Source organism: Barbatula barbatula (assembly GCF_947034865.1).
Source record: "Barbatula barbatula genome assembly, chromosome: 12".
Lineage (NCBI taxonomy): Eukaryota > Metazoa > Chordata > Actinopteri > Cypriniformes > Nemacheilidae > Barbatula > Barbatula barbatula.
This window is the reverse complement of record NC_136775.1, coordinates 13,383,146-13,393,432: the sequence shown is the minus strand read 5'-3', so window position 1 is coordinate 13,393,432 and position 10,287 is coordinate 13,383,146. Positions and strand designations below refer to the sequence as shown.

The 10,287-nt window shown below is 40.1% G+C and overlaps 1 protein-coding gene across 2 annotated transcripts; it reads left to right on the top strand.

Annotated features, from left to right (window-relative positions):
• Window positions 1-1,277: 1,277 nt before the first annotated feature.
• Window positions 1,278-9,360, top strand: LOC306901578 (uncharacterized protein). 2 transcript variants are annotated; one of them, XM_079469436.1, is made up of 3 exons: window positions 1,278-1,614; window positions 2,654-5,533; window positions 5,657-9,360. In XM_079469436.1, exons 2-3 carry the CDS (start codon window positions 3,496-3,498, stop codon window positions 8,041-8,043), a joined length of 4,425 nt encoding a protein of 1,474 aa, XP_079325562.1. In that variant the 5' UTR covers window positions 1,278-1,614; window positions 2,654-3,495; the 3' UTR covers window positions 8,044-9,360. The 2 variants fall into 2 exon arrangements, with proteins under 2 accessions (XP_079325562.1, XP_079325561.1); XM_079469435.1 differs by having other exon boundaries at window positions 5,645-9,360.
• The last annotated feature ends 927 nt before the right edge of the window (window positions 9,361-10,287 follow it).

Below are 10,287 nucleotides of genomic sequence, written 5' to 3'. Positions count from 1 at the left end.
GATGTCATATTGTAATTGTTATGAGCCTGCAAATGTCATTCCGTGTTGCAGAGACATCACAATGGGTTTATAAATGATGTCATAGGATGTATTTTGTATGTATGTAACTGAATGTCTTATTTTGTTGATTAAGTAAAATATAAATTTTTAAAAATGTTTATTTCAGGGACAATTAGAATCAATTTAGTATTTTCTTGTCATAAAAAGTCTGTAGCAATGTCTGTTCAGTTTTGTATTCACAAGCCATAATTATGAAATGTTTATGAAATTTCTTTACAAGGCTTATTGCTGCAGAAAATAACAAACATTGGGTGTGCAAATAAAGTCCTGAAGCGTTTTACAAGGTTGGTAGCCAACAATGTAATGTGCATTGATCGCACAGGCAAGCAAGACAACGAAGTACATAAATGTTTAAGAATGTTAAAGGATGTGCAAAAGCTGAATACCAGTTCAAATAAATCACTTAAAATCAAGGTTAAACCCAATTATGTTTACATTTAATTTACTATTAAAACAAATGTCCTGGAGACATCAATATATAATGAATCCTCAACTGAATTTCCATACTGTTCATCATTGTAGAATAAAATTAACGAAATAAACTTTTGCCTTAAATCATGTCAGTAACATACATAAACACTTTGTATTGTAGTGTATTGTATACACTTTAACACTTGTATGCATTCATTTGTGTATGTATGTTTATTTATTATTCATTATTTAAATCAGCATTTATTATTTGATTGATGACAATCTTACATGAAACATCAGGATAAAAAAGGCTAGGAATTCCAAGGCAGCCATTTTGATAAGGACCAGAATGAATTTGAGCTGTCAGTGTGCGATAAAATGGCCACTATAAGACATCTTAAGGCAAAAACATGAAACTAAACGCATTAAAAAACAAATGGACAACGAATGTTTCATATATTATATTAATTTTTATAATAATATCCATCTAGTTGTTTTTCGAATGTACCTCGTAGTCCTGAAATAGGTTATTGCTAGTTCGCCAACAACAAAAAATTGACGACCACCACAACAACACCAAAACACTTGTTTCAACCGAACGCTAAACGCATTTAATCTACATTACACAAACAGAAAGGCGCGAATCCTATCGTTATTATGAGGCATAGAAATACAAACGAATGCCACCATTACGTGCTCTTGTTTCTGACAAATACAGTCTCGACAACAACAAAAACATAGCGGACAGAACTCAGGGTAGCCGGAAGTGTAACTAAGTCCGGAAACGACCAATGTTTAAAGCTCCCACGTCACTCGTTTCTATATAAAAATATAGACCGTCCAAAATATTTTAGCAAACAAAAACGAAAATAATAACAAAAAATAACAAATAAAAAAACGTAGGTCGTAATACGGTTTGATAAAATGTGCACAGGATGTAACTAAGATAAGTGCATCAGTTCTTCAATGTAAGAGACGCTCGTGGTCTCATGCTATCGCAGCACAGTTGCAGTGGAGTCTGCTAGTTAGCAGTAGCTAAAAGGCTAACCATTGGAAAACAGCGCGCAGAGCGAGGGGGCAGGGTGGGAGAGAGAGAATAGCAGGCCCCGTTCATCTTGACCAGGCTAAAAGATTGATGCATAGGTAAAAAGGCCTATTTTATTGTCTTGACTTTTTTCCATTATGATGCATATACTTGGGCAACATAAACGACCGTTTAGCTCTTGCAGTATCCGGCTTGCTGTTGTTAAGTCGCGCATCACATACCGACTGCAAGCTTAACTGAGCCCCTTTGCTTAATATGTTGTATTAGCCAGCTGTTTTGCATGCTAACATGTAACACATAGCAACAGCGCCTAAAGATTTCGCGTCCATTATATGCGGCGAAGATCATTTTTCCAAGGCATAACATACGTGTTATTCAATTTTCATCATTTGTAGACTATTTTCTTTTACTTCTTTGAGTGGATCCAAATGGACATATTTTCTTCAGTGATACGCGGTGCATTCAAAAGATAATAAATACGAGAAATTCACCTTTACCCCAGACAATTCAAACTGCACTCAGCATCTTTTTCGCACAACTGTTAAACCAATGTAAGATGAAGTGATATGAAACACTCGATTAATTATAAGACGCGTTTTAATATATATAAAATTGCGTAAACATTTTGGATTTGTTATTTCAGCTTTTTTTCGCGAACCTCTACCCTTTTACAGTTTAGTCTAGGATCAGATGAGAAGAACTATGACACTATTGCTGTTGTTTATTACATCTTTGCTAGACAACGAATACCAGTTGAGCATGACGGCTGTTTATAATACTGTCATTAAGATGTGGCTGATTTATTAGATGTAATAGTCTTTTTTACGAAATACTTTACGACAAACATATGAATAAAATTACTATTTTGGACAGAATTGTAAATGTTTGTTATTTATTTTTTTTTGTCATTAATTATTTTATTTTAATCAATCTTTACAACAACTTTTCTACTATTATAATTTTCCTTGAATAGGCCTATTACAGTTTTGTGTGTTGAAAAAGCTTTAATGAGATACTATTGCTGTTTTATATAATTATTATTGTGTAAAGATTAGCTTGTTTTTAATGTTTCAGATGAATTGTATCAGTCTTTGTGAAATGTGGGCAATTTAACACATTACTCTGTTTTTCTTGCAGTAAGGAGAGAAGAGACATAAAGGATTTATTTCTAGCTCAAGAGAATGGTGAAGGAGGATTTTACTTTCAACTATGAAAAAGAGAATATGGAAAATATATTAACTGAAACAAGGAAACAGAGATTTAAGCCACTTATCCCAAGAGTGAATTAAGAATGATTAAATATTGATTGAAATGAAGCCCATGGAATGTGGAGGATCCATCCAATTCTAGGATGGTCATGACGTGAAAAAATGTAACCAAGCAAGTGGAATTTGTTTTTCACTCTAAGCAAACTACATAAAGCACTTAAATTCCCTTCCAAAAATGTGAACATGAAATTGTCACATTTTTCTACCATATTTTTTGCACTCTTATGGCACGTTTGTACTGAAATGTTGATACCAAAAGTGAATTATTCAATGTAACTGTGAATATATGGAATCCATATGAACAAAACAATATAACTGAGATTGTGTGGAATCCAGTGAGAAACTAAATGGAGTCGAGTCTTGTTCTTTCCACAGAGTGACATTAACAGCCATTAAGAAATAAAATACAGATTTTTGGCTCCAAACAATATGAAAACAGCCAAACTCATGACTCAATCAATGCAAAAATGTCTACACGTTGCCTCCTTGGACAAAAAATTGGAACACATGGCATTCTTTTCAAACTAAATAACTCCAGTAGCATGAGAAGTACTTATGAAATGGAAGGTGAGGTGCCAGCCTGCTTGTGAGGTTGCTCTGACTTTAAAATCGCTTCTGCCTTTTCCAACCACAACGCTCTAAGAATTTTTTTTTGCTGCTCATAGAGCAGAAGGTGTTGGCTTTGTGCACCCATGTTTCAGTGACTGGGAGATGTACCAGTTTGGGAAATACAATGTGGACATCATAGAGATGCTTAGTGGACACCAGGCCCATCAATTTAAAGGTCTTGGATTGGAGCGACAACTTCAACACCAACAGCAAGTACAGCTTCACCAACACCAGTTACAGCAGCAACAACAGCAGCAAAGTGAAACATCCGGGGCAATTTTTTCTGGACTTGGCTTAGGCCCGCTACAAGGCTCTAGAGGCAGTGCCTTTTCAGATTCTGCATCACTTTTTGCAAAAATGAGCGCTCCTCCCCCACCTCTGCAACAGCAATCTCTTTCATCGTCCTCTCAGAGTTTGAGGAAATCAAGCAAAATGTCTGGTGGCAGTAGTAGTGGTGGAAGTCACGTGAGTGGATATCCCCAGTTTTTGCGCTCATTTCATCCAACTGAGGCAGCCCTTGCACAAGAGCAGCTGCACTCAGGAGTCGGACGATTTGATCATTTTGCTAGCAGTAGTGGAGGACTGGTTTCATCTGTTCCACCGCCCCCACCCCCATTGCATTCTGGACTGTCAGGACCTCAGGCGTCCCCTGGGCCATCTTCCTCCTCCCCATCTCCATCAAGTTCTGTTTCTACCTCCAATAACCCTCCCAGTAGTAGTGCAGTAACTACCTTAGGTCATCAGCTTGCAGGATCTCAGTCTGATGCCCGGAGCCTCCATCAACAGTTTAGCTGCATGTTAGCGGCAAATCAGTATTTCCTTTCTGGAGTACCAGCCAATTCCAGTCTAGAACAATTTTTAGTTCAGCAAGGCAGTCACAACCATCTTGGTCTTGGTCTGGGCCAAACTGCAGTAGAGACAAGTTCAGCTCTCGCTCCCCCCTCTGCTCTTCATTCTTCACACACCCATGGTCATTCAGCCACTTTATCACAACCACAGCAGCCAACGCCACATCAACAGCAGCAACTGCAATCTCACACCCTGTCTCACCCTCACTCGCATCATCACCACCCACTGCACTCCTCCCAGTCCTCTTCAATAGGAAGTTTTGACTTTCAAGGTATCCCTGTACTTTCCTCCAACCAGCTGGCATCTCTGATGCAACAGGAAGCTGGTTTACCCCTTTCTCTTCCTTTACACCTTTCTTTATCTAAAGAGGATGGAAAAGTGGATAGTGCTGGAGGAGGTGGAAGTGGAAGCAGGCGGAAGAAAGCAATGGCTGGCTACTTGCCTCAGAGGAAGAGTGATTGCAACAACAGCAGTAACAGCCACAGCTCTGCAAACCCAAACTCCAACAGTAGCACATCAGGGGGGCTCAACCAGGATAATACTGCAGGGTTGGATGGAGGTGTCGACTTGTCTGGTATTAGTGGAGACCCTCCTTCCCACCTAACTTCCTCATCCTCCACCTCTGTCGTCTCATCATCTTCTGCATCTTCTACATCAACATCAGTCTTGGTGACAAATGGCTCTAAAACAGAAAACCATGGTTGCATGCCACCTCAGTCTCAGCCTGGACAAGAACACCTTTATCAGTGTGGAGAGTGTGGCAAAACTTTCACACATCTTTCCAGTCTGCGCAGGCACCTACGCAGTCATGAATTAACCACAGCTGGCACAAGTGGATCGAGAAGTAACATTATAAACCCTGTATTGCATCCTGCTGATCCAAGTATTCCCCACTCTACTCAAGAGGCCTCAGCCTCATCTTCATGTGCCAGTCCTGACAAGACCTTTCGTTGTTCAGAGTGTGGCAAAGGTTTTAAGAAAAAGGGACACCTCCTCCAGCATGGTGTTATACACTCTGGGGCTCGGCCCTATGCGTGCACAACGTGCAGTCGTGCTTTCAATCGGCGTGAGTCACTCACCCGCCATGAAAAGATACATGAAGAGAAACCGTTCCGCTGTCCAGCTTGCGGTCGCTGTTTTCGGGAAAGTACTTCCCTTTTAAACCATGCAGCTTCAGGTACCTGTGGAAAATCAGGACGTTCACCAAGATCTAAGCATGAAAGTAATTTAGTTGAATGCAAGAGCAATAAAGCTGGGGGCTCCCAAGATGGAATAGCAACTAATACAGCCGGTGAGTAACGTATAGCGAAGTGTATTTTTTTAGTAAACCCAATCAAAGTCAAAACTTTCATTAGACTCTGATGTGAAAATTTGTGTGCATAGCAATATTACTGTTACCTAGTCTGTTGTGCAGGTTCTTACCGGAGCGATGGCTTCAGTGATGACTACAAGGACCAACGCTCTCAAGGAAATATGTACTCGGGAACGTCTTCATGTAGTGGTGGCAGCATGACAGGGCCTGCACTTAGGAAGGCACCCTTAGCTCCTACACTGCATCCACACCCTCCAAACCAAAACCAGCAACATCATCACCAACAGCCACACCTCCCACTTTCATCTCTGCTGGATGATTCTGAAGATGATGTCACTAGTTCGGTCAACAATGCAATTTCTGCCATCACTGCTGCAGCTGCAAATTGTATGAGCAGCGATCTTCCTCACAGTGGAGGTAGAGGGGATGATCGAAGGGACATCATCGGTGGTTTGCTTGGAGGTCTGGGTCTTGAGCCCCTTAGTTCCCCAAGTGGTCCATCATCCACATCTGGTCTGGAGAAGTCCTACAGGGCTAACACTAACCCGAGTACAGCGATCCTCAACCAGCAGCTAAATCAGCAGGCCCCTCTTGGAAAGCCCAAGCGCCCTCGTAAGCCCCGCAAGAAAAAGGAACCTGGTGCAGTTGGTGTTGAGGCTCATAAAAGACGACAGTCCACTCATAGACCAGGAGAGCCTGGTGGAGATATTAGACCGTATTTGTGCAGTGTCTGTGGTCGAGGATTTGCAAGGAGAGAAACATTGCGAAGACATGACAGAATACACACTGGAGAAAAACCTCACCATTGTACTGTCTGTGGCAAGTACTTCAGGGAGGCATTTCATCTCAGTAAGCATCACACTGTGCATACTGGAGAGAAAAACTACAAATGCCTCCTGTGTGGTAAAGACTTTGGATATGCTCAGAGCCTTAAAAGACACGGCAAGCTACACCAGAAAGGAGAACTGGAAGAAGTGCCAACAACACCAGGTGGGGAAAACCTTAACAGCTATACGTCCACTGGTGGCAGCTTGAATCAGGGGGGTCAGGGCAGCTCTTCGTCATTCTATTCATACGTTCAAGACATCAAACCACAGACATCAAATGCACAGACCCCTCCTAGACTGTACACATGTGCTATATGCTGGAAATCATTCCGGCATCACTTTCACTTGACCGCACATCACCAAACGGTTCATGAGGGGGGTGGTGAAAAGCTGTTTTCTTGCGAAATCTGTGGAAAGGCTTTTGCATACTCGAACAGCCTTACAAGACACAGGCTTTCACAGCATGGTTTAGCACGGACTGGCCAGGCAGTCGCTCAGAGGTGCACAGGGGAAGACAGCAATGTCGGTGGTTCAATATCCGAAAGTGAAGCTGCTACAAATGCTTTGCTTCAGCTTGCACCACCAAGTAGCACACATGGCGAACAACACTCTCATGGTGGTGTTCTTCACAGCCAGCAGACTCCACCCCAATCACAAGCTGGCTACTCGCCTCTCTTCTACTTGCCTGATTCCAATACATCGCATCCTTCCTCATCCAATGCCTCAACTTATTCACATTCTCTGTCCTCCAGTTCCACAGTGCCTCTTCTTTGTAACCATCAGCAACAACACACCGGGGTAAAGGGTGAGCCCATTTACCAAACTGGTCACAGACCTTCTCTAAATACAAACTTACCTGTGCATCCGCTTGCCTTGTCTCTATCAGAGCCACACCAACGGCACCACAACCCCCAGCAACATTCGGCTGAGATTCAATCTACACACCACTCCACTTTTCAAAGCCAAGACGAGCTGAGGAGACAAAAGAAAAAAAAAAAAAAACGTCAAGAGAGAGGGGAGATAGGCTACAAATGGACCCCCGCTGCAAGAGTGGAGAGAGAACAGGTGGAAGTCTCACTTGGGGAAAGGCAAAAAAATGAAAGGAGGAAACTACCGAGGAGGAGAGCGATTCACAGGACACACAGTAAAATGAAGGAGCGCATGGCTGTGCTTGTGCGAATTCGGCAAGGACGTGGAGGGAGTGCTGTATACGAACTGGGCCTTCCAGGTGGACTAAAGCTTAACCGTCTGCGTTCTCTCAAAGTTCCTCTAAAACGAAAGTCATGCCCCCTTTGTCTTGGACCTACTTTCTCACAACAGGCAGCACTTAAAGTTCATATAGCAGCTAGACACTGTCCCAGAGTGAGTGGCCTTCAGCATCGTTTGCGATGTCCAGTTTGTGGAAAACAGTCTCGCAAGTTCCTCTCAGCCCTTATTCACAGAAGCTCCCATTTAGCCAACAGAGCATTTTCTTGCAAACATTGCCCCTGTCGTTTCTGGAATGCCATGCTCCTCGCAAGGCACAAAAAGGTGTGCCGGGGAATTCTGGACAGTTTTAGGCGAGAGAGGGCTCTTTGTGTGAAATTAGTGATGGGATCAACCTACAGAAGGTTTGAGTGTAAAGGGAACTCTTCAGCACTGCATATGGATTACAGCCAATAAACATTTTCTATGTTGAGGTGGAGAGGACATATACATAGGGTTGGAAATTTCATGATGAAAAAGAAATTGAAAAGTTATTGGATTTTTAATGAATTAATTTAGTCTTTGACTTTGTGTATGTTATGAGAGCTTCTTTTTCTCTTTCAATCAGTAAATTTTCTCTTGTAATGTGGACCCCTAAAATGAAGACCCTCAACAAACTCACAAAAGATTCAAAGGCATTTTAATGAAAGTTTTAGCAAATTTATCTCCTATACCACATCAATCGTCTGAGAGAGCACTTTTGTTAATATTGAAATTACCCTTCTGTATTTGGCTGGCAATAGATAAAGTTTTAGTGATTTGACTAATACTGTGCTTTATCCTGACAGTTGGCTATTCCTTACTGTTCCTCATCAAATTCTCTGTAGAATTATTTTGTCTTGAATATATATTGTGTTGTTGATGTTCAGCAAGTGGGGAGATGTGATTTTGTAAAAAGTGCATTCAGTAGTCAAAGGATAAAAGAAGGGTCCTATTAGGGTCCTAGTGTTTTGTTTAAAGAAGTATTTAAATGCATGTTGGACATAAATGTCCTTGTGTTCAAAGGTCAGTTTGAGCGATGTGTCTGTGGACTCTGGTGGTTACATGACAACCACAATTAAAAATGTACTCACTCTTAATGGATGAATCTAAACTAAAGCATCATTACATGGTAAATAACAATTTATAATAACAAAGAAATGTGTCCAACAATTTGCCCTGTTTTGATTTATTAATTGTTTGGAATGTATACTAGCAGTAGGATGGTTATGCCGGCACTTAAAAATTCAGCATAACTAGTCTGCGGACAAAAAAACATGAATTGAATGTAAATTGACTTCTTGTTTGCCCTAAATTAACTTTGGGGAAAAACCATACCAAATTGAGACCTTTAAAAACGCGATGTATTTGTAGTACAGCGTAGCGTTCATGTATAGAGTATAAACAAGAAAAAGAAAGAAATAAGTGTACTGTTTTGTAAATTGTGTCAACATTTTATTGTTTTTTAAGCAAAATTATCTTTTTATTATAGATACACTTCAGGTCGTAGAAAGAGTGATTGTAGGAGTTTCACTTTAGATCAGGTCTTGATTAAGTGTATTAACATGTGACAGTCTGTCCACTTGCCAACTATGATCTTAACCCATGTACTTTTACTCACCTTTTATGTAGAGATGCCAAACTACATAGTCTCTTTTTCTTTAAAAGAAGTAATAATTGCGTTTCTATCACTTTATTTACACATAAGCTGTTTGTTTATAATACCCAAGCATTTAATAAAGTTTTAAAATATATCCTCATACATTCTGTGCAGATTACTGGGTTAGTTAGTATTTGAAGGTATGTTTAATTGTACGATATTTGCACATTTGAGGCACAAGTGTCACAAACACTAGATCTGAGAGTCCAGACAAAGTCCTTTTAAAAATGTCCTGCAATTACATTTATTTGACTTGTTTTGACCTTTTACGAAAGGTAAACATACCTCTACATACGTAAACACGACATATTTTAAGGACTGTAAACCTTAAAGGGACAGTTCACCCAAAAATGAAAATTCTGTCATCATTTCAAACCTGTATGACTTTTTTCTGCAGAAAATACATGAGTTCGGTACTTTAAGTACAGTATCTTTATATTTCTGCAGACTTTTACATTTACTCCACTACATTTCCTGAACAAAATGTATACTTTTACTCTGATACATTTTCCCCTTATGCATGTTCGTTACAACAAAATAAAAGCATAGAAACAGAACTGAAATAGACAAGTTGCCGATCTGGTCACCATGATTGTGCTGAACCAATCATTGATTAAAAGCTCAATGTGCAAGTGCAAAAAGGTGCTCTAGACGGTTAATTTCAACACAAGGTTTTTACGTGCTGCTTCTTTTAAAAATGAACTGCAAAATGTTCAGTTTCAATTTTCAAATGACTGGGTTGTTACTGTTTGGGAAATTCAAGGAAAGAAAGAAGTAAGGACCAGACAGATTTGCTCTGATTTTGATCTCAGAGGGATATTATTGGGGGTGGGAGGGAACTATTTATAAAGTCAAGTTATAAAGATGTGGTTTCTGAACTTGAATTTTGATAGTTTAGCAATTTGGCAACCTGTTGTTCCAGATATAACTACTGAGCTTGAGAGCTTTTTCAAGGTTGTAAATATCTATGTAAGCACCGTTTTTTATTTTTAGGCTACAAAAACATTTTTATTAACAATGTT